The following is a 25,724-nucleotide window of genomic DNA, read 5'->3' on the forward strand; positions in this document are numbered from 1 at the left end:
TCACTTTGACCCCCTAATGGCCTCATCAGCTAACACACACACACACACACACACACACACACACACACACACACACACACACACACACACACACACACACACACACACACACACACACACACACACACACACACACACACACAGAGGCAGGGCAGCATGCACACACACAGGCACACACACATGCATGCACACAAAAAGTGGCAGGTTACACATGCAATGGCAGGCACACACACACACACACACAATGCACGCAGCTGGGGCTTGCGTGTGTGTGTGTGTGTGTGTGTGTGTGTGTGTGTGTGTGTGTGTGTGTGTGTGTGTGTGTGTGTGTGTGTGTGTGTGTGTGTGTGTGTGTGTGTGTGTGTGTGTGTGTGTGTATGAGGGAACATGTGTTGTGTATAGTGGGAAGGTGGTAAAGCATGATGCAGCATGATTAGGGTCCTCATGGCTTCATGGTTAATAGATAGCAGGGGAGCAGATGGTGTCCTGTTGGAGCAGCTAGGTCACCCGTGATACAAGTCAGTATTCAACGTTCATCCATGTCTGAGGACGTCGGGAGATGACGTTGAAACCGGCCGCGAGGTGTTGTGGACGGGGATGGTGGATGGGTGCAAGCGTCTGCCTCTGTCTGGTTCAAAACAAAAAGTTGCATGTTCGAATCCAGCGATAGAAAGTCGTTTTTTATATTTTTGTTTTAAGTCTATCCCAAACCTTAACCCTTACCTTAACCATTCAGAGTTAATGCCTAAACTTAACCCTAACCTTAAAAATGTGGAGTTAATTCATAACTTAACCTCAAACACTTCGAAATGTGACGTTTGGAATAACTTCAAAATGTGACGTTTGAGAAACTCGGGACCCTTCTATGCACCGGTGTTCTTTATGAATAGGGGGATAGCTATATTTGGCACATGATTCAAAAATACCTTTCCAGAAACAGAAACATGGACAGCCATACTGAAACTACTGTAATTAGACAGTGTGTCTGTCTTTGCCTGTTACACTTTATGTGAAAGTACTGTACAGTAAACACAACAGTGACACAGAGAGGCTTCTGATGTTTGACAACTTTAAGATATTTGTCAACTCTCATAATGTATGTGGTTCTGCAAGAGAAGGAATTTAGAGACGGCATGAGAAAGATATGAAGAACAGGGACAGGGAATATAGAGATAGGGATGGAGAGAGAGAAAGTGACAGGGAGACGGGAGACGGGAGACGGGAATGAAGAGAGCAGGAATACATTACTGTATAATGCAAAAAGGGAGGTGGAGAAGGAGAGGGAAAAAGAGGGATAGAGAGAGAGTGAGAGAGTGAAAGAGAGAGGGTGAGAGAGAGAGCGCGCGAGAGAGAGAAAGGGACTGGAGAGAGTGAGAGCATGCGAGAGAGAGAAAAAGAGAGCGAGAGAAAGCGAGAGAGAGAAAGAGAGATAAGGAAAGAAATAGACAGGGGGATGAATAGAGCAGGAAGTGTAATGCCATGACTCAGAAGCCTCCGGTGTAGTGGGGAGGACAACCTGTCACCTCTTGGATCATTGAGCCAGGTCACATGTCACACGTACATATAATTCTCAGTGGGGGAGAAGTCACTGAGGGGAAAGGGTCACTGCCCTCCTCCAGACTGATGAAAGAATACTAGCCCACTAGTCTAACAAATCCAATTCAATTCAAATGTTATTATCCCAGAATGATTGGGATTGCTACAGTGATGAGGGATGACTAGGCTAGCCTGCTGCTCTTTCATGGTGTAAAATATTTACGTCATTTTCACAGTAAAATGAGCAGTTCAACTTCCAGGTCAAGGAAATCATTGTATCTCATGAAATGTTCAGGTGGAGGATCTTTAAACCTGTTTGTTCAATGTACTGTAATTGATTTGTCCAATTTTTACCCTCTTAGAGACCCCTTAACACGTGAATCCCGTTAGCGGGATCGATTTGACAACAGCCAGTGAAATAGCTGTAACACGGGTCATATAAAGGGGACCAAGGCGCAGCGTGTAGAGTGCTCATATTTACTTTTAATGAATATACTTAAACAAAACGACCGACAACAGTTCCGTCAGGTGACATACACTAAACAGAAAACAACTACCCACAAAAACCCAGGAAGAAAAACCCCTACTTAAATACAATCTTCAATCAGAGGCAACGAGGATCAGCTGCCTCCAATTGGAGATTAACCCAAACAACCCCAACATAGAAATAGAAAAACTAGAACTAAAACATAGAAATAGAAAACATAGAAAAACCCAAAACACCCCCTGTCACGCCCTGACCTACTCTACTATAGAAAATGACATCTTACTAGGGACAGGACATGACAATAGCAGAGCGCCAAATTCAAAACAACAAAAATCTCATAATTCAAATTTCTCACACATACAAGTATTATACACCATTTTAAAGATAAGATTCTCCTTAATCCAACCACAGGGTCCAATTTCAAAAAGGCTTTACGGCGAAAGCATAGCATTAGATTATGTTAGGACAGCACCTAACAAGAAAAACCACACAGCCATTTTCCAAGCAAGGAGAGGCGTCACAAAAAACAGAAATACAGCTAAAATGAATCACTAACCTTTGATGATCTTCATCAGATGGCACTCATAGGACTTCATGTTACACAATACATGCATGTTTAGTTCGATAAAGTTCATATTTATATCCAAAAATCTCAGTTTACATTGGCGCGTAATGTTCAGTAATGTTTTGCCTCCAAAACCTCCGATGATTTTGCAGAGAGCCACATCAATTTACAGAAATACTTATCATAAACTTTGACAAAATATACAGGTGTTATGCACAGAATTATAGATACACTCCTCCTTAATGCAACCGCTGTGTCAGATTAAAAAAGCTTCACGGTGAAAGCAAACTTTGCAATAATCTGAGTACGGCGCTCAGACAACAGCAACAAGCCAAACAGAAACCCGCCATTTTGGAGTCACCAAAACTCAGAAATAGTATGATAAATATTCACTTACCTTTGATGTTCTTCATCAGAATGCACTCCCAGGAATCCCAGTTCAACAATAAATGTTCGTTTTGTTCGATAAAGTTCATCTTTATGTCCAAATACCTCCATTTTGTTCGCATGTTAGGTTCTCTATTCCAGGCGTGCGCTTGCTAAGTCCAGACGAAAAGTCAAAAAAGTTATACTACAGTTTGTAGGATCATGTCAAACGATGTATAGAATCAATCTTTAGGATGTTTTTAACATAAATCTTCAATAAAATTCCAACCGGACTATTCCGTTCTCTTTAGGAATGAAAATGAACTCAGCTTGCTCCCAAGCCTGCGCGCGTGACTGAACTCATGCATTATCCTGGGACACTTGGTTGAGTCAGCTCTTGTTGGCTCCATACTCACAGTAAAAGCATGAAACAAGGTTCTAAAGACTGTTGACATCTAGAGGAAGCCTTAGGAAGTGCAACATGACCCCGTTAACACTGTATGTTGGATCGGGAATCACTTGAAAAACTACAAGCCTCAGATTTCCCACTTCCTGGTTGGATTTTTCTCAGGTTGTTGCCTGCCATATGAGTTCTGTTATACTCACAGACATCATTCAAACAGTTTTAGAAACCTCAGAGTGTTTTCTATCCAAATCTACTAATAATATGCATATCCTACCTTCTGGGCCTGAGTAGAGTAGCAGGCAGTTTAATTTGGGCACATTTTTCATCCGGACGTGAAAATACTGCCCCCTATCCCTAAGAAGTTTATTGAGGGAAGAGAAGATACAAGTGTTATATCTGAGAGAGGGTCCTTGAGGCTATAGTGCTCTCATGGACAGCGCTTCTCATTATGACCATGTTTATATCCTCACTGCCCAGACCTCTGTGTGTGTGTGTGTGTGTGTGTGTGTGTGTGTGTGTGTGTGTGTGTGTGTGTGTGTGTGTGTGTGTGTGTGTGTGTGTGTGTGTGTGTGTGTGTGTGTGTGTGTGTGTGTGTGTGTGTGTGTGTGTGTCGTGTGTGTACATGCTAATACCAAATGTCATCCTATTATGTCTCAGGGGAGTTACTGTTTCTCTCCCTCTCCCCTCCCTCCATCCCGCTCACTCCCCCTCTCTCATTAGGCATGGTTACTGATCTAATCATTATATCTGTACATTGTTTAGCCACATAGGCCTACCTCATATGTCACTACACCAGATTAGCTTTGATCTCAGCCCTACAAGACATGGCTACACTATAGAACTGATAAGGGCCAGGACACATTTCAGGGCAAAGTAAGGGCTGCAGCAGCATCATTATAGCATGACCTTAGACCTACCTTGGCATGATATAAACGTCACATTTCATTGAATAATAATAGCCTATTGTAATGTATGTCAAAAGGAGGACTACCAAAGGTAACACATATGTACCATAAGTGACTCATAAGCCATTTAAAACACGTCATCCGTCAGCAGTCGTGACTCGTGAAACATTCAAGCTGCCGGTCTCTGTTTATCACTTCAGCACCATGGACAGAGTCACTACATTCAGATTCGAGAACCGTGTCATTGCATGACAACCGCAAATCAAGTCAAGTTTTCACTTTCCCAATGACTATTTAAAATCATAATCCCTGAGATTGCCAGCCCTAGTAGCCTCTCCTTGTAGGGGAATTAAGCTTCTAATGAAAAGTGGCTCATAATGAGAATCACAACGCCTGACAATTGACCACAAAACACCTCAAAACATATAGGCTACACAACATTCCTATAGCTCAGCACGATGATCTTGACATTAGGCTTACTTGGCCTGAGGGCCAAACTTTCCCTCCTTTCAGTCGTCTTTTCTACGTCTTTAAATTGCGTGTTTTGGGGAGTGAGTAGAGGGCGGAACGTGAGAGTGAGTGAGAGTCCAGTGCGAGCCCATCAGTTGCGCGGAGGAGAGCGAACGGCCCTGGGATACGCGCGTTCACAAAGAGAGAGAGAGAGAGACAGGCTCGAGCCAGGGACAGAGAGAGAGACTGCTGTTCTGTTCAGCACTAGGCTACTGCGCTGCGCGCTTCACTGTTAATAACCTTCTCATCCCCTCATCATCACCACCAGCATCACGACCCCTATACTGGATGTGCTAAAACCAAAGAGCGTTTTGCTGTATATGGGACTTTCTTTTGGATTATTGGGATATTGTTTGGATCTACATAACCTAAATAAAGGTAAGAATCGCAGTATATATGATGTTCTTTATTTTATTGAGTGTAGCTGATAAAAAGACTCAAGGCTATAGCTTATAACACCGTGTTGGGTGTATTTTTAATTATTCACAAGCTTATCTTTGGATATGATTACAGTGAGTCATTCATTTTGCATGGACTATTTTTGGAATAGACGATATGTCCACACAAAACACAAAATAGTTAACTAGGTTAATATGGCATTTGAAACAAACGATTTGTGGATAAGGTCGAGGCATATTATGAGGCTACACATAGCTCGTCGTGTTGAGGAGCGAAATGCATGCATTAAAAAGTTTCAGTTCATTAAACGGCTGTAAAAGGGTAATTCCACCAATTCTGTGCCCTTTGCAAAGTGTAAAAAACGTTTGATTTCACGTTATTTTTTACATTCTGTCATAAAGAGTACATGTTCAACTTAATAAAAAAACACGTTTTCCCATCTCAAGAGGTCAAAAAGAAGAACAAAAAGTATGGTAAGCTCCAAATAAGCGCCAAATAAAGTAACATGGTTGACCATAACATGGTTGACAATTCTATCTTAAATCAGCCATGAATCCCGTTGTGACAGGGGGAACGGAAGCTTGTTGTGTGCAACAGGGAGTGGCAATTTAATGCAAGTTTCACCCAAAAAAATGTCATTGTTAAAACATTTCAAGCCTGTCTATCTACCAGGTTGACCTGTTATGCTTAGACCCGCTCACTATTCCACCACAAAACACCAGAAAATTGGCAAAAAGTGTAGACCCAGATCACCTGCTTTTACTCTATCTTTATAAAGGAATAGTTTCTCCATATTAAAAGGAGACTTCAGTTCATTTAACAGGATTGACCTTAAAAGTAGAGACATATGCAATTCAATCGCGAATCACATGAAATAAATAATAATCTTTAAAAATGACTTTGTCAAAGCAACTAAATAATTAGTGCTTTGCAATGATGGTGAAACTTGGAGAAACGTTGGGAAGTGGGTTACAGAAATGACAAGGTTGACGGAGGGACATGTTAATATGCAGAATTTTGGCACTTCAGCAAGCATTTATTGAATTCTCCATGTGGTCTATATTAAAGGGTACTTCATTTAATGTAACATTAATAAAAAAGGAAGATTGGCACACTTTTTGTGGAATGACCAAAACATGCGCCCCACACATTGCGCCAAGCTTTCGGGGACTAGTCATCTGAATTACGTGGGAAAAGCGTGATATTAAATATTTCGACGAATTCATCAACCCCGCTGTAATCTCGAAAGTATGTTCCAAAACACGAAGGAACGAACCCAAATCATCCAACGACTCATCGGTCAAATCCTCACATCCTCCAGACTGCCCTCGTGCGTGGAGCGAGAGAAAAGCGCAACGGGAGACAGCATCACGAAGTAGGTTACGTTTTACTGAATCTCTGTTGAAATTATCTTTCTTTTGCGCCCTCTTTAAAATATTTGATTTTAAACGATAGGAATAGTGTATTGTGGCAGGAGATATGGCTCAGTCTAAGAATTCAACTTTGCTAAGCCAGGCGTGTGGACGGAGCATCCTAGTAGGCTGTAAGGATAAGGCTACATATTTATATTTCAAGGCAACCCTTCAAACGGATGTTTTAAACATGTGGATTGAGGCACACGTTTTAGTCAGGAATGTAGGCCTATATGACAGTATTATCTGTAGGTACAGTAATGACATAAACTACAAAGCTGAAAAGTGTGCTTGTCATGTTGTGCATTACGAAGAAGTGGTGTGGCGCTCCATCGCGTGTCAAAGTCTGTTTGGCGTGATTTGATGCGAAATTAAACCGACCCTTCAATGAGAGAGAATCTTCGTGCAGAGTGAATGTGACAGATAAAGAACGCAGCAGGAGGGAGGCAGAGAGAGGAGAGTTTAGCTCACACTGACTGCGAGATACATTACGGCCGGTTTAGTCGTCGACAGAAACCGTTGTCGATATACTGTATCTCCAACAATGAAGACAAATTAATCATTTATGCCAAGTCAATGTCTATACGGTAACGGTATCGCGTGACACTGCAGTTAAATAATTAAGAGTATATGTAACGGGAAATACAGGCCTATAGGGTAATGCGCAATTCATTCGTTTTAACTCCAACAGCAATTACAGACCTAATAACAAACAAAAAAACGTAGACCAATACAGAGGAGCTAAGCCAACAGTTTATTATAATGGAGTCCCTGAATCTGTAATATAACCCCTGAAACATTGTTTTAATTCAAGAGAAGGACACCTGACCCGAAAGTATTATGCATACAATAACTCGTCTCATCCTGATGGACTGGAGCAGGGAGAGGCTGTACTGTTCATAGAAAGGCTAGCTGGATATCAGGTTTCATTGGGACCATGGCCCCGTATTATTACCATGACTTCTGAATGGCAACCCTAGTACCTTATTGGCTGATACTAGGTCTTTGTCCAAAAGGGCACCCTCTTCCCTACTTTTGACCAGATCCCCTTTTGACCAGAGCTCTATGTACCCTGGTCAAATGAAATGCACCTTATCTCTCTCATTGTAATGCACTATATATCTCTCATTGTAATGCACTATATCTCTCTCATTGTAATGCACTATATCTCTCTCATTGTAATGCACTATATCTCTCTCATTGTAATGCACTATATCTCTCTCATTGTAATGCACTATCTCTCTCTCATTGTAATGCACTATATATCTCTCATTGTAATGCACTATATATCTCTCTCATTGTAATGCACTATATCTCTCTCATTGTAATGCACTATCTCTCTCTCATTGTAATGCACTATATATCTCTCATTGTAATGCACTATATATCTCTCATTGTAATGCACTATATCTCTCTCATTGTAATGCACTATATCTCTCTCATTGTAATGCACTATATATCTCTCATTATAGGAGTAATAACATGAACGTATCAATGGGTCAGAGGTCACTACACCCTTCCAGGCCCTTTAACCTCTCTAGGCCTACTATCCCCAGATGGATTTGTCTTTAGACAGTGAAAATTACTAGGCCTATGTCTAATAATTACTAGGCCAACTAAGCCTACGACATCTGAATGGCAACCCTAACTAGTACCTTATCAGCTGATACAAAAATAAACATAAAAAATATGTACCCAAGCATGATGGTTGTGAATGTCTCCGTACCAAATGGCACCATATTCCCTATATTAAAGTGCACTACTTTTGATGAAGGCTCATAAGGCTCTGGTCAAACGTACTTTACTGTGTAGGGAATAGGGTGCCATTCGGGATGCATACCAAGAGCGAGGAGGTCCAGGTCTAGCATGGTGGTTGTCAACGAGAGGCACAGCGTTGCATTAACATAGGGTATCAGTTACCAGAACTCAATAGCAGGCTGGCTGCTCTATGCAGATAGATGAAGTATTCAGAACAGGCAGGTGGTGATTAAAGGGCCTATTGTGTGTCAGAGTACGTTGTTCTGGTATCGTCATGATTGGACTAGGCTTTTGTCTGGGGCTCGAGAGACCATGGCCAGGCCAATACGACTACAAGAGCAGAAGGCTGGTTGAGTACACATGTAGGCCTACGGTTCTGTTTGTATAAGGTTACAGGTACAATATACAAATTCTGTGGGCTGCCACTCAAAAAGAAAAAGAAAACAAACATTAAAAAAGGTAAATAAGTACAAAGTTTGGATCCTTTTGCTTTGGAAACTATGTATATTTATATTTCGAAATGTTATTAAAAAAATACAATTGCCCCATCAATTGACTAGCCTTCATTTCATCTTTATCAATAGCTGTTTGTGATGGTAACTAAAGATATGCAAAGGAGAGGGATTGTGGAGCTGCTGGATAATTAGTCCAATTTATCAGGCTGCAGAAGGTTGTTAGAGATACAGTGCATTCAGATAGTATTCAGACCTCCTTTACTTTTTCCACATTTTGTTATGTTACAGCCTTATTCTAAAATTGATCAATTTATTTTTTCCCTCACAATCTACACACAATACCCCATAATGACAAAGTGAAAACAGTTGTATTATTACATTTTAAAAAAAAGAAAAACCTTATTTACATAAGTATTCAGACCTTTTGCTATGAGATTTGAATTTGAGCTCAGGTGCATCCTGTTTCCATTGATCATCCTTGAGATGTTTCTACAACTTGATTGGAGTCCACCTGTGGTAAATTCAATTAATTGGACATGATTTGGAAAGGCACACACCTGTCTATATAAGGTCCCATGGTTGACAGTGCATGTCAGAGCAAAAACCAAGCCATGAGGTCGAAGGAATTGTCCGTAGAGCGCCGAGACAGGATTGTGTCGAGGCACAGATCTGGGCAAGGGTACATAAAAAAGGTATGCAGCATTGAAGGTCCCCAAGAACACAGTGACCTCCTCCATTCTTAAATGGAAGAAGTTTGGAACCACCAAGACTCTTCCTAGAGCTGGCCGCCCGGCCAAACTGAACAATCGGGGGAGAAGGGCCTTGGTCAGGCAGGTGACCAAGAACACCATGGTCACTCTGACAGAGATGCAGAGTTCCTCTGTGGAGATGGGAGAACCCTCCAGAAGGACAACCATCTCTGCAGCACTCCACCAATCAGGCCTTTACAGTAGAGTGGCCAGACGGAAGCCACTGCTCAGTAAAAGGGACGACAGCCCTCTTTGAGTTTGCCAAAAAGGCACCTAAAGGACTCTCAGACCATGAGAAACAAGATTAACTGGTCTAACGAAACCAAAATTGAACACTTTGACCTGAATGCCAAGCGTCATGTCTGGAGGAATCCAGGCACCCCTCATCACCTGGCCAATACCATCTCTACGGTGAAGCATGGTGGTGGCAGCATCCTGTGGGGATGTTTTTCAGCAGCAGGAACTGGAAGACTAGTCGGGATCGAGGGAAAGATGAACGGAGCAAAGTACAGAGAGATCCTTGATAAAATCTGCTTCAGAGCGCTCAGGATCTCAGACTTGAGCGAAGGTTCTCTTTGCAACAGGATAATGACCCTAAAACAACTCAGGAGTGGCTTCGGGACAAGTCTCTGAATGTCCTTGAGTGGCCCAGCCAGAGCTCGGACTTGAAGCTGATCGAACATCTCTGGAGAGACCTGAAAATTGCAGTGCAGCAACGCTCCCCATCTAAGTGCCAAGGTTGTGGCATCATACACAAGAAGACTTGAGGCTGAAATCTCTGCCAAAGGTGCTTCAACAAAGTAGTGAGTAAAGTGTTTGAATACTTGTGTAAATGTGATTTTTCCGTAAAAAATCAAATAATGCATTTGTTAAAAAAAAAAGAAAAACCTGTATTTTCTTTGTCATTATGCGTTATTGTGTGTAAATTGATGAGGAGAAAAAAAACGATTGAATCAATTTTAGAATAAGGCTGTAACGTAACAAAATGTGGAAAAGGTGAAGGGGTATGAATACTTTCCGAATGTACTGTATACCCACCACTAGATCCAAGCGGATGTTACAGGCTAGAACACCTTCCTCCTTACCTCACTGTAGTGTAGTCATAAGTAGGAAATAGTAGGATGAAGACAGAAACTGATCATTTTTCATAAGTCTTTATGGGCTCACCTTATTGTATGTGGGACAAGAAACATCTTTTTTTATTTGGTAGCACTTTACATTCCAGCACAGAATAAAGTTGTAACAACACGGTAATAGTATTAACTGTCATAATACAGTTTCTCTGGACCCCCGCAAGGTCGAAGTTCACCTCCCCCTCCCCTCCCTACAAGCCACTCACAAAGATTAGACTACCGATCGCTGTCCATAGGGTTGAAATTGCTGCATGTCTATGCGGCTGCCTATCGATTCGATGATAGGCTTTCTGTGGTGCCAGGGCATGTAGCCTACAGTGGCGGTCATCAGTCCAACAGTTGAAAATAAGAGTTTCTATTGGACAAATTCAGCTATGTTTATCCCCGTTTTGTTCCATTTGCTTCCGTTTAAGAAACATTTTTCAACAGAATCGGCAGAATGAATACACCGCTGATCATGCGTAAACACAGTTCACTTTCATGGCAGCCCCGTCCTATGCTCTCTCCTTCTCTCACCTCTTCCCTTCGCTTCAATGCACAACACATCAGCTGTATGTGACCAGGTGAAAAAACATTTCCAAGCCAAACCGCTACTCACAGCCTACATTGTTGTCCCCATATTAGCTAAAGTAACGTCATAGTCAGCATAGCTAATAGAACTAGCGCGTTAGTAAACCCGCTACAATCATGCAGTAACATTACAGTGTAAGCAGTAACACCAGCGGGACCTGGTGGAAATAAATTAGTAATACCAAATGCTTACCTTGACCTGGAAGAGTTCCAGTGTTGTGTTAGCCACTTAGCTAACATAGCATCCCTCTGTTTGAGCAGGGTGTTTCAGTACACTAAACTAGCTAGCTGCCTTTGCTAGATAGGTAAGGTAAAGTGAAAAAAAATTACACTTTCTCTCGCTATATACAGTTGAAGTTGGAAGTGTACATACACTTAGGTTGGAGTCATTTACATTTCTTGTTAACAAACTATAGTTTTTGCAAGTCGGTTAGGACATCTACTTTGTGCATGACACAAGTAATTTTTCCAACAATTGTTTACAGACAGATTATTTCACTTATAATTCACTGTATCACAATTCCAGTGAGTCAGAAGTTTACATACACTAAGTTGACTGTGCTTTTAAACAGCTTGGAAAATTCCAGAAAATGATGTGATGGCTTTAGAAGCTTCTGTCAGGCTAATTGACATCATTTGAGTCAATTGGAGGTGTACCCGTGGATGTATTTCAAGGCCTACCTTCAAACTCAGTGCCTCTATGCTTGACATCATGGGAAAATCAGCCAAGACCTCAGAAAACAAATTGTAGACCTACACAAGTCTGGTTCCTCCTTGGGAGCAATTTCCAAACACCTGAAGGTACCATGTTCATCTGTACAAACAATACTGTACAAAACAATGGGACCACGCAGCCGTCATACCGCTCAGGAAGGAGACGCGTTCTGTCTCCTAGAGATGAACATACTTTGGTGCGAAAAGTGCAAATCAATCCCAGAACATCAGCAAAGGACCTTGTAATGATGCTGGAGGAAACAGGTACAAAAGTATCTATATCCACAGCAAAACGAGTCCTTTATCGACATAACTTGAAAGCCTGCTCAGCAAGGAAGAAGCCACTGCTCCAAAACCGCCATAAAAAAGCCAGACTATGGTTTCCAACCGCACATGGGGAAAAAGATCATACCTTTTGGAGAAATGTCCTCTAGTCTGATGAAACAAAAATAGAACTGTTTGGCTATAATGGCCATTGTTATGTTTGGAGGAAAAAGGAGAGGTTTGCAAGCCAAAGAACATCATCCCAACTGTGAAGCACAGGGGTGGCAGCATCATGTTGTGGGGATGCTTTGCTGCAGGAGGGACTGGTGCACTTCACAAAATAGATGACATGATGAGAAAGGAAAATTATGTGGATATATTGAAGCAACATCTCAAGACATCAGTCAGGAAGTTAAAGCTTGGTCGCAAATGGGTCTTCCAAATGGACAATGACCTCAAGCATACTTTCAGAGTGGTGGCAAAATGGCTTAAGGACAACAAAGTCAATGTATTGGAGTAGCCATCACAAAGCCCTGACCTCTATCCTATAGACAATTTGTGGGCAGAACTGATAAAGCGTGTGCGAGCAAGGAGGCCTACAAACCTGACTCAGTTACACCAGCTCTGTCAGGAGGAATGGGCCAAAATTCACCCAATCTATTTTGGGAAGCGTGTGGAAGCCTACCCGAAACGTTTGACCCAAGTTAAACAAGAAGGCAATGCTACCAAATAATAATTGAGTGTATGTAAACTTCTGACCCACTGGGAATGTGATGAAAGAAATAAAAGCTGAAATAAATCATTCTCTCTACTATTATTCTGACATTTCACATTCTTAAAATAAAGTGATGATCCTAACTGACCTAAGACAGGGAATTTTTATTTGGATTAAATGTCAGGAATTGTGAAAAACTGAGTTTAAATGTATTTGGCTAAGGTGTATGTAAACTTTCGACTTCAACTGTATATATTTCTCTCTGGCTTTTGCTTCATTTTGGAAGAAATTAATTTGTTCAAAACTCTCTCTTTGAGTCAACTACTCGCCACATTTTATACACTGCAGTGCTAGATAGGTTATCTTATGCTTTCATTACTAGATTAGTTCTCTGTTCCTTTGACTGAGTGGACATCATGTCAGTTTATGCTGCAAGAGCTCTGATAGGCTGGATGACGTACTCCAGAAGTTTTCATAATTATTTTGTAAGTCAATGGAAGGGGGTGAAAACCATGAGCCTCCTAGGTTTTGCTTTGAAGTCAATTTACCCAGAGGAGGACGGAAGCAAGCTGTCCTCCGGCTACACCATGTTGCTACCCTACAGAATGCTGTTCAGGCTACTGTAGACCTTCTTTGCAAAATAGTGTGTTTTAATCAGTTATTTGATGATGTGATTATATTTAGTGAAGTTTTATCTAAAAAGGATACATTTTTAAATGTTTTACAATTGAAACATTTATGAAATCCACTGAGGAGGACAGTCCTCCCCTTCCTCCTCGGAAGAGCCTCCACTGGTAACCTATAGCTTTGCTTTAGCTAATGGATGCATGTTTATTGGGAAGCGTATTTGGTTGTCATTAGCTTATGTTAAACCTAACATTTGACAAAGCTTTACACGATGTCGCAATGCTGCCATTTAGACTGCTGGCTGGCGGCAATAATGTAATTACTTGTTCAATTATTAAAGCTGGAAATAGAAACATTGCAGATTGTAAAAAAAAAAAAATCTAATCATATGCAACAGCATACTAACCAGCTACCAAAATATATATTTTTTTAGAATGTATAACTGCCCTGTATAGCATACCTAAACCTGCATGACATGAGCCATCCTCGTGCTCTCTCCCGGCTTGGATGGAAAGTTGTTGTGTTTCATCCTGCAGTGTAGCCTAATATCTACACTACATGGCAAAAAGTATCTGGACACCTGCTCGTCGAACATCTCACATTCCAAAATTATGAGCATTAATGTGGAGTTGGTCCCTCTTTTGCTGCTATAACAGCGTCCACTCTTCTGGGAAGGCTTTCCACTAGATGTTGGAACATTGCTGCGGGGATTTGCTTCCATTCAGCCACAAGAGCTTAGTGAGGTCGAGCACTAATGTTGGGCGATTAGGCCTGACTCGCAGTTGGCATTCCAATTCATCCCAAAGGTGTTCGATGGGGTTGAGGTCAGGGCTTTGTGCAGGCGAGTCAAGTTCTTCCACACCGATCTTGACAAACCATTTCTGTATGGACCTCGCTTTGTGCAGAAAAGGGCCTTCCCCAAACTGTTGCCACAAAGTTGGAAGCACAGAATCGTCTAGAATGTAGCGTTAAGAATTCCCTTCACAGGATCTAGGGGGCCTAGCCCGAACAATAAAAAACAGCCCCAGACCATTATTCCTCCTCCACCAAACTTTACAGTTGGCATTACGCATTAGGGCAGGTAGCGTTCTCCTGGCATCGGCCAAACCCAGATTCGTCCGTCGGACTGCCAGATGGTGAAGCGTCATTCACTCCAGAAAACACGTTTCCACTGCTCCAGAGTCCAATGGCCGTGAGCTTTACACCACACCAGCCGACGCTTGGGGATCTTAGGCTTGTGGGGATCTTAGGCTTGTGTGTGGCTGCTTGGCCATGGAAACCCATTTCATGAAGCTCCCGGCAACCAGTTATTGTGCTTACGTTGCTTCCAGAGGCAGTTTGGAACTTGATAGTGATTGTTGCAACTGAGGACAGGCGATTTTGACTTGCTATGCTCTTCAGCACTCGGTGGTCTCTTTTTGTGAGCTTGTGTGGCCTACCACTTTGCGGCTGAGTCGTTGTTGCTCCTAAACGTTTCCACTTCACAATAACAGCACTTACAGTTGACTGGGGCAGCTCTAGCAGGACAGAAATTTGACAAGCTGACTTGTTGGAAAGGTGGCATCCTACGACGGTGCGACATTGAAGGTCACTGAGCTCTTCAGTACGAACCATTTTACTGCCAATATTTGTCTTTGGAGATTGCATTTCTGTCACCTGTCAGCAACGGGTGTGGCTTAAATAGCCAAGTCCACATACTTTTGGCCATGGAGTGTATATCTATATACAGTATTTAGCTGCTATTTAGTTGCTATTTATAAAATAAATGACACATCAAATAAATACCTTATCAATGAGGAAAAAAGTAGTCGGCTTGAGGATAATTTCAGCCACTATTTATTGTTGAACTCAGTGGGTTACAATATTCAAGGTAAATTACATTTAATAAAATAAAATGTAATCTAACTTGAGGAACTCCCCTGGTCTCCTGAAGTCCTCATTGTTGCTTTTCTCTCTGTCTCTCTCTTTTTTCTACATTGAGGCCTATAGTAGCTACAGTATGCCACTGCGTCGCTTTGCATTTTTGTGTGCAAAATAATGTTTTCACCACGGCCTGTAGGGGCAGGTTGTGGGCCCAACTGTTTTCCATACTGAGTATTGCCAACCAAGACAGTCTTTCCTGAGACATTGTGCATTATACTGTATGTCCATTGCGCTACACACAATTTAAACTTAGTCTTGAAGGATGCATGCCAATATATACTAGATAAGGGACTGTACAGTTGTGGCCAAAAGTTTTGAGAATGACACAAATATTAATTTTCACAAAGTCTGCTGCCTCAGTTTGTATGATGGCAATTTGCATATACTCCAGAATGTTATGAAGAGTGATCAGATGAATTGCAATTAATTGCAAAGTCCCTCTTTGCCATGCAAATGAACTGAATCCCCCAAAAACATTTCCACTGCATTTCAGCCCTGTCACAAAAGGACCAGCTGACATCATGTCAGTGATTCTCTTGTTAACACAGGTGTGAGTGTTGAAAAGGACAAGGCTGGAGATCACTCTGTCATGCTGATTGAGTTTGAATAATAGACTGGACGCTTCAAAACGAGGGTGGTGCTTGGAATCATTGTTCTTCCTCTGTCAACCATGATTACCTGCAAGGAAACACGTGCCGTCATCATTGTTTTGCACAAAAAGGGCTTCACAGGCAAGGATATTGCTGCCAATAAGATTGCACCTAAATCAACCATTTATCGGATCATCAAGAACTTCAAGGAGAGCGGTTCAATTGTTGTGAAGAAGGCTTCAAGGCGCCCAAGAAAGTCCAGCAAGCACCAGGACCGTCTCCTAAAGTTGATTCAGCTGCGGGATCGGGGCAACACCAGTACAGAGCTTGCTCAGGAATGGCAGCAGGTAGGTGTGAATCTGCACGCACAGTGAGGCGAAGACTTTTGGAAGATGGCCTGGTGTCAAGAAGGGCAGCAAAGAAGCCACCTCTCTCCAGGAAAAACATTAGGGACAGACTGATATTCTGCAAAAGGTACAGGGATTGGACTGCTGAGGACTGGGGTAAAGTAATTTTCTCTGATGAATCCCCTTTCTGATTGTTTGGGGCATCCGTAAAAAAGCTTGTCTGGAGAAGACAAGGTGAGCGCTACCATCAGTCCTGTGTCATGCCAACAGTAAAGCATCCTGAGACCATTCATGTGTGGGGTTGCTTCTCAGCCAAGGGAGTGGACTTACTCACAATTTTGCCTAAGAACACAGCCATGAATAAAGAATGGTACCAACACATCCTCCGAGAGCAACTTCTCCCAACCATCCAGGAACAGTTGGTGACGAACAATGCCTTTTCCAGCATGATGGAGCACCTTGCCATAAGGCAAAAGTGATAACTAAGTGGCTCGGGGAACAAAACATTTTCGGTCCATGGCCAAGAAACTCCCCAGCTCGTTAACTGTAAAAAAGACACCTGGGAGCCAGAAATCTTTCTGATTGAGAGGGGGTCAAATACTTATTTCCCTCATTAAAATGCAAATCAATTTATAACATTTTTGACATGCTTTTGTTGTTTTTCTGGATTTTTTCGTTGTTATTCTGTTTCTCACTGTTCAAATAAACCTACCATTAAAATTATAGACTGATCATTTCTTTTGGTGGGCAAACGTACAAAATCAGCAGGGGATCAAATACTTTTTTCAGTATTCCATAGTAACATCTGACAAAAATATCTAAAGACACTGAAGCAGCAAACTTTGTGGAAATTAATATTTGTGTCATTCTCAAAACTTTTGGCCACGACTGTAAATATTGCAACCACACAACTGAAACGCAGTTTAACCAGTATGAACAAAATCGCAAATCACTTTTTTTGTTCAATCCCTCAAGAACTGTTGTCCGCTAAAGATTATTACCTGTTTGTATCTGCCAACTTATTGGTTGTCCAGTATCCAGACAACCTGTCCCCAGAGCTTCCTATTCAATTAATCTCTTTCAGTAACATGTTGAGGCCAGCAATTAAGGAGAATGAGAGAGGCTCAATTAAAGATGCTGCAGAACTGCTGTATTTGAAGCAGCACTTCCTTCGGCCCAGTTTCCCTGACGTTGCTACGGCAATCAAGTTGTTTTTATCACCCCTGTAAGTGTCGCTTCTGCGGCAAAATCGTTTTCTAAACTAAAACTCATGAAGAACTACCATAGAAGCATTAGGCTCTCAGTCTGATATGAGCTTTAGAACACCTGAGTAAGCTCCACTCATTGCACAGGCGCAGTCGTAGCCTTGTCCACAGGCGCCATCGTAGCCTTGTCCACAGGCGCCGTCGTAGCCTTGTCCACAGGCGTCGTCGTAGCCTTGTCCACAGCAGGTTCAACGATATCCTCTTACTTCTAAACAGTTCCATTTTTTATTTTTCAAGGCCTGAGGCTTTATTTTTTTGCCTCATTCATGAAGCCCAAGAAACCTGTATACCAGATTCTGGTAACCAGAAAGATTGCTTATTTTCATAATATTTCTGTACTGTCTGAACGGGACACTAACAATTCAAGCCTTCAACTCTCAGTGTATATAATGATAAGTAATCTTAAAGCCTGAAGATAACGCCAGTTGCTATTCAGATAAAACGATTGGTAGACTACGTCCAAAAATGAAAATTATTATGATAAACCTTTAATGTATGTTCATACTACTTGATCACTGAGAGGCGACCAAATCAGAGTTTTTACAAACTAGGCTCTCATTAGCTCAGTTGATTGTAGCACATAAAAGGCAGTAGTAATATCTAAATGTTTATGGGTTGTAAAAGGGCAATTTTCTCACATGATGATTTTTGGAAGGTATACTTGTAAATCATTATTTTTATGATGATTTGGTGTGTTTTGAACCTCTATTTCTGGCAGCTATATTCATTTCAATAAAACTTTATTTGTCCCCTCAGGGTCAATTAGCCATTAGACAATAGTCAGTAAATGCTTTTGGTGAGCTGGTACTCTTAGGTGCGAATAATGATACAATTCCTGTTGTTTTCCAGTAACAGCTTTGGTAGGCCTAAAGCTGGACCAGCACATTTTATGCTGATTTAGACTGTTATGTTTCTCTCTTTGTGGAACTTACAGTCTAATCATGTTTTTTGGTGAGCTGAGTAACTATACAGAATAATGATGGAATTTCTGTTTTGCAGTTACGGGAAGTTCTGTAAGGCCGGAAACTGGACTAGAACATACAGCACAGTGCCACGGGGCGTGGCTACGGATCTGAAGCCAAGATGGTCGCCGTCTGTTTTAATCCTTGCAGTCGCCTCAAAGGAAAATCATCGGATGGGCCTCTGTATCACTGACAGAACACACTGAGGATCAGCATTGTCGATCCTTAGGTAGGAAGACGGATATTTACTCCTTTGCCTCTCTTCTCGGATTGGAAGACTGGGATTCGACTGGAGGATTTTCGTCCTTTAAAAAGCCTCTGGTCTATATCACAATCAAAAGGATATTGCGTCATCTTCTTAAATAAAACATTGCACGCGTGGGACCTTCACTACATTAAATATATCAGTCTTTGAAACAAAAAACACACCTGATGCTATTGGCGATCTAAGGATCTCTCCCTCTAACATCTAACCCCAACTGGCACAGTCTACCCTACGTATTTTTTCTACAATGAATCCCTTTAGTCTCTCCCAGCGTGTTCTCCTGCTGCTCAATACTCTGCTGGGCCTGTGCCAGGGTCTGGAGTTCACAGGCTCCGAGGGTCAGTGGGCTCGGTACGTCCGCTGGGACGCCAGCACCAGAAGTGAGCTCACCTTCCAGTTCAAAACAGCCGCGTCTGACGCCCTGATCCTCTACTTTGACGATGGCGGCTACTGCGACTTCCTGCTCCTCACGGTAACAGACGGGAAGCTCCAGCTCTGCTTCAGTGTCGACTGCGCCGAGACCACGGTCACCTCTGACAAATCGGTCAACGACAGCCGCTGGCATTTCGCTACAGTCAGCCGACACAACCTCAGAACGGTCCTAGCCCTGGACGGGCAGACCAAGGCGGACGAGGTTCGACCACAGCGCCAGTTCATGAAGATCGTCAGCGACCTCTTCCTCGGAGGTGTACCCGGAGACATCAGGACCTCGGCCATCACCCTGCCGACAGTTAGAGAGCTGCCACCGTTCAAAGGAGTTATCACAGACCTGAATTACGGAAACAAGGTTCCCACGCTGATCAACAGTCAGAAGGTGCGTCTGGAGATGATGGGTCTCTGTACAGAGAACCCGTGTGAGAACGGAGGCCACTGCTCCATGGCTGATGGAGAACCGTACTGTGACTGCTCCAAAACTGGATATACCGGACGGACCTGCGGTGAAGGTAAGATCGTTCAGTCTTACCGACCAATGTCTTTGTTAAATGTAGATAGCAAGGTACAAATAATGAATGCTAAAGGTGTTTATACAATATTTGAATTGAATGAACTGACTCTTTTCTCCAAGGTTTTTGCTACACCGTTTGTACCATTTCCATGTTGAAAAAAACTATTTACAAGAACATGTCCACAGATTCAGCGTGAACAGAAAACATGGACATCTCTGTGTGGGTGGTTCCTCTTTCACAGTTTATTTAAAATGAATTGTATGTTGTATGTGGGAGTTGTATTGGAAGTGATATACCAGGATATACACTCTCCACATTCTATTATTACTTTCATGAGAAATCTGTACAGGGATGCAATATTGTTTGATAAGAGTCATATTACAATGTTCAGTCATGTTTCTTCCCATATATTCAGCTCCTGCAAGTGTTACAAGGGCCAGAAGGTACAAAATGGTTTGAATAATAAGGAACAGCTTTATCTTTCTCCTCTTGGTCACTTATGCCAAGGCTGTCTCTGCTATGTGTCTTATTGAAATGTAGTGCTCTGACAAAGCTCATAGTAAATTCCAACTTTAGTCCTTAGTTCTGCCTTCATGAGACAGGAAGCTACCGTATCTCTCAGACAACATCACCTCCTTCCTCTTTTACATCGGTCTGGAGTGTATTGGGTGACTTTGAGACTAGAGACCCATGATGGCTGAGTTTGATTCACTGCTGACCCACTTCCTGTTACTGCCTGGTTAGGTCACTTCCTGGCTGGTTAGGCCAGAGTGAAAGGTTGAATAATGATGCAACTCCATCTTGAAATACAGGGGATGAATGCACACTGAGTACTCCTCTATTTGTGGCTCGTTACCTTATACTGCAGCTCTTTTTCCCATTTTTGGTTCAAATTTTTTAAGGGTTTCAAACATTTATTTTTTATTTTGGATACTAGCTAGTTACTCCACCCACTGATATGCTTAGCATTCCAAAACACAAGATACTGTATGTCTTAGCATTGTTCATAAAACCGTACATGTCCGCTGCACTGTCAGTCTCAGTGACTGGGCCTTATCCTTTAGTCTGGTTCTGTTTTCTCTCAGCCACTGTCTAACAATGAGGAGAGGAGAAGAGATCCATCCATTCGTTTGAGAGCTTCTCTCAGGCCGACACAGAGCTGCCATGGGAGCGATAACATTCTTGTGCTAAAACAACTGAGATTTAATAGGTTGCTTGTGATTCAGGACGACGGTTGAATAGAGGGCCATGTCACCGCCCCAGGGCAGTGCTTCTAATTTACAACGCAGCACTCCTATTGGTGGAGGGGACAAACGCCACTAGACAGGAGCACAGCACTGAGAGCACTCTCCTGCTGTGCTAACTGGAAGAGCCCCCTGTGTCCAGCACGCACACAGCTTTCCAGTCTCTCTCTCTGTCTCCCTCTCTCTCTCTCTCTCTCTCTCTCTCTCGCTCTCTCTGTCTCTCTCTGTCTCTCTATCTCTCTCTCTCGCTCTCTCTCTTTCTTTCGCTCTCTCTCTCTCTCTCTCTCTCTCTCTCTCTCTCTCTCTCCCCCACCCCTCTATATTTCTCCCTCCGATTAATTTATGTGGCTGATTGTTGATTACGCCGCGAAGACGCTGAAGCATAATTAGGAGGATAATGAGAGCAGAAATGGCTAATTTGACCAGGAAACTCTGGGACAAATACCACAATAAATTCAAACTGACATCTGCAATCGACAACGCCTTAGAGGGAGTTCTTATTGTTACAGTATGTCTACAGCTGCTAAAGCATGTTGTTTTTTCCTTAGACACTATTGCACTGCAGTACAGTACAGAGAGCATATTTTGCCCACATTGCTTAACATCACCGTCAGCACATGAGACATTAGAGACACAACCGTTCTTAAGTCTGTGTCTGTGTAGTGTCTGTGTAGTGTCTGTGTAGTGTCTGTGAGACTGACTTAGGATTTTGATGCTGCATCATGTGTTACGCTAATGAGTAATGGGTGCAATCTGTCGGACCTGTAAGTGTTTACTGTGTGTGTGTGTGTGTGTGTGTGTGTGTGTGTGTGTGTGTGTGTGTGTGTGTGTGTGTGTAAGGCAGACTGGCTGGCTGCATGGCTAAAGACACACACACACACACACGCACAGCTGCAGTTAGAGTTATCCTAGCGGGCCCTGGAGCAGGATTCATACAGCAGGCAGATGGCAAGGCCCACTAGGCCTCAGAAGCATTTAGCATTTAGACTGGGATGGGCTATATGACGTATGCTCAGCTCATAGTTTTCACAGTTGTTAACTTCAACCTAGCCTGCTTAAAGGCCATGTATGCAATGTACAGTGTAGTGCAATTCAGTGATTAGCGTTTGAATGTGTACATGAACTATAGACTAAACTAATCAAGTGACAATGGGTTAGTTTAGCCTATAGTATAGTAGCTGAAACAAGAGGATTGGGTTTAGCCTAGCCTAGCTGAAATCATCATCAGGCCTTAGCCCCACAGGATGATTAGGTTAGCCCTAGCTAGCTGAAACATCATCAACAGCACGATTATCGTCAAGGCCTGCCCTAGGTTAGCCTAGCCTAGCTGTAGCTAGCAAAAGCATCATTAGCAACTAGCAATCAGGATTAGGTTAGCTTAGCTAGCTGAAACTTCATATTATGACTTAGTTAGCCTTGCTATTTGAAACATCATCATCATTAAACATTACATCAGCACCATCATCATCTCCCAGCCCTCCCACAGCCTCAGCACAGAGCTCAGCCCTAAACAGCCCAGGATGACTGGGATTTGCATACCTCTAACATAATCATTATCCCAGCCCTTAGCCCTCACCCCCAAAGAGCCGCATAGAGCCAGTCCGCCAGGATAACTGTGTTAGCCTAGCTAGCCTAGCTGTAACATAATCAGCATCATTATCCTAGCCCTCGGCCCTCATCCTGCCCACAGAGCTCAGCCCTAAACCGTCAACCTGCAGAATAAGACAATAAACAGATGGCCATAAAACACATGTTCAATCTGTCCGCCCATGTGGATCAGGGCGTATCAGTGTCTAGGTGTGTCAGAGCGGAGGGGCTGGAATAAGACACCGTTTGCTCGCCCCCGTGCTGTTCGGTGATATTACAGCCATTGCGGTGAAGTGGTGTTATCATCAGTCAAATTTTGCGTCCCAAATGGCACCCTATTCCCTACATAGTGCACTACTTTTGACCAGAGCCCCATAGGGAATAGGGTGCCGTTTGGGATGCTGACAATGCTATCATCAGTCAACGTGTGAAATTATTAATGATTTCTGCAGAGTCATTTGGAATGTGGCATATTTTATCTCTGTTCATTGTTTCTTATATGGCCTTGAAATGTAATGTTTTGTGTTCCCAAACCTATTAAATGAATAGATTTGACATTTGAAAGACTGGATGCCTCAGGGGTATTTTAATTACAAATGAGATATTCAGAATGTTAAGGCTATTATGAGCTATCGACACATGCTGTAGGATTATGTAACGTACAAACTGATTGCCATGTTCTCATCATCAGACTTCTTCAACTTCCTTCATTTTAATAAGCAGTCTAAAAAGGCCTTATTGCACTATAAAAACTGCCCTGCGAAAACAGTAGTAATTGAAGGCTGGGGCAAGCAAACTGTTAAACAAGTGCTGAAGAGATGCCTAGGAGCTCGGCTTTGGGGATTAATAAACATACATGGAAAAATGACAGTTACAATAATCTTACTATGGAAATAGGTCATGGGGAAAAAAAGAAAAAAAAGAGGGAGGACTTGCCTGATGTGTGTGTGTGTGTGTGTGTGTGTGTGTGTGTGTGTGTGTGTGTGTGTGTGTGTGTGTGTGTGTGTGTGCCTGTGTGCTTGCATGTGTGTGTGTGTATGTGTGTCTCTGCGTGCGCGTGTGTGTGCCTGTGGCTTGCGTGTGTGTGTGTGTGTGTGTGTCTCTGCGTGCGCGTATGTGTGTGTGTGCATGCGCCTAATTCCAACACAAGCTAAGTGCAGAGGGCATTTGGGTCCGGTCCCAAGCCTGACAGTGATGTTAGAATTTGAGTGGGCTGGGATGGAGGATGGCGTCGCTAGCTGCTGCGGCTGGTAAAATGGAGCAGGAAGAGGATTACACAGGAACCACATGTTCTCCTATCTGCCGTCCATTGGCTTGTTCTGGACACTGCAGCCAGCTATGTGAAGGGAAGGAGCAAAAGCTTTAACTGCATGTGTTTTGCAACCTAGCATTTCACAGACACACGCGCCAGGGACACCAAATCCCCCTCTCGCCTGCAGGGATGCTGTCTATCAGGCTTCTGCTACCTCCCTTCTTTAGTCTTTCGCCCTTCGCTCCTTGTGTTTAACCCTGTGAGCCAATGTCGTACTCCGTAATCTGGCTACTCCAGCTACTGATACATTAGCTGTTCCTGCAGGTGGTGCCTCCTTTTAAAAATTGTTTTTAATGTTGCAATATCCAGTGAGTATTTGTCGACCATGTCACGTTAGCATGAGTAACAACATGGCCGTCAGTGAACAACATGGCCGTCAGTGAACAACATAGCCGTCAGTGAACAACATGGCCGTCAGTGAACAACATGGCCGCAGGTAGCAGGACTGAGTGGCCATTTTGAGTACCTCCATCATGCCCTCCACTCTCCCACTATTACCACTATAGATAGCTACAGCTATCAGCGCAAAATAAAAATAACCCTCTTTCCACATATTGAGTGGGAATTTACAGCCTCCGTGCAGATAACACGATGGAGTGGCCATTTTGAGTGTCCATTTTAACCACTTGCTATCTATCAAATAAATACAAGAAACCCTCTTCCCACACGCTGGTTGGTTGGGTGGGAATTGAATGGCCTCCAGTGCGGCCAGCCGGCCAGAAATCTAACCACCGCAGCTAGCATTAATTGCTTTGAATCGAATTAATATCTGATATGGCGTATTAGCCTGGCACTTTAAACATCTAATACAGTCCTTCTTAATTACGATCTGTTTAATTTCCTCCCACTACATGTTGCTCTCAGGGGCTGATTAAAGAAATCTGTTGGCATTTAGCTTTTACAACCGTTCCAGCTACACGCACGCACACACGCACACACACACACTTGGCTTTGGCCGAGCGGCCAGGGTTAAGATGTCTTGAGGTTAAGGAGGGATAGCCGCGGACAGCTGCAGCATAGCCATGTGAGAATACATGGCATCCTGTCGTGCGGTTACTTCATGTGTGTAAATTCAATGTGTTACTGTTTTTTTTTGTTTTGTTTTTTTACATGACGCTCTACAGCTAGAAATTAAATAGACTACACATTTATGTAGGTTCAACATCCTCCGAGGCTTGCAGCGTTGGGCCTCTGGGTGTTGACTTTCAGGGCTGTAACTTTCAATTATTTTTTACCCGATGAAAACGATGCTGAACCCCTGAAGGAGTAAACAGTGTGCATTCCTATAAACCAATGTGAAGTCAGGGGAGGTTCTGATGGTGTGCAGAAAGGATTTGGGTCGGCAGTGAATTGAACTCTGGGGGTTGGTGGCGGAGGGTTGGGTTGGCGGGGGGGGCTAGACGATCGGTCCGGGGGGTTTCTAGATATCCACAAACCTCACAACATCATAAATCCACATCTGTCTCTCTACAGGAGCTGGGATTTATGCCTCTCTACCTTTAACTATGTGTATGTGAGGAACACTGTGGTATATACAATGCTAAATATTATGTCTCTCCTGAAATATTTGCTGCGATCTGAAAGAGTTGTTTAATTAATACAATTAATCAGATTAATTGATGATGATTTACAATGTACAATCTGGTTCCCTGAAAGGATGGGACAGATGTTTCATGTGTTCTTCTCTCCACAGGATTTTGTTTAGTTATTT

At 42.8% G+C, this 25,724-nt stretch overlaps 1 protein-coding gene across 15 annotated transcripts in view; it reads left to right on the top strand.

Annotated features, from left to right (window-relative positions):
• Positions 1-4,918: 4,918 nt before the first annotated feature.
• The window catches only part of nrxn3b (neurexin 3b), a 416,790-nt gene continuing 395,984 nt past the window's right edge, over positions 4,919-25,724 (top strand). For 7 of the 15 annotated variants that reach the window (XM_014145018.2, XM_014145030.2, XM_014145026.2 and 4 more), the window contains exons 1-2: positions 4,920-5,153; positions 18,696-19,867. In XM_014145018.2, coding sequence (XP_014000493.1) covers positions 19,171-19,867 — 697 coding nt within the window. In that variant the 5' untranslated portion in view covers positions 4,920-5,153; positions 18,696-19,170. Of the gene's footprint in view, positions 5,154-18,695; positions 19,868-25,724 lie in introns of all 15 variants that reach the window. The other 8 variants (XM_014145020.2, XM_014145028.2, XM_014145029.2 and 5 more) reach the window with 2 other exon arrangements.

Source organism: Salmo salar, chromosome ssa15 (genome assembly GCF_905237065.1).
Source record: "Salmo salar chromosome ssa15, Ssal_v3.1, whole genome shotgun sequence".
Classification (NCBI taxonomy): Eukaryota; Metazoa; Chordata; class Actinopteri; order Salmoniformes; family Salmonidae; genus Salmo; species Salmo salar.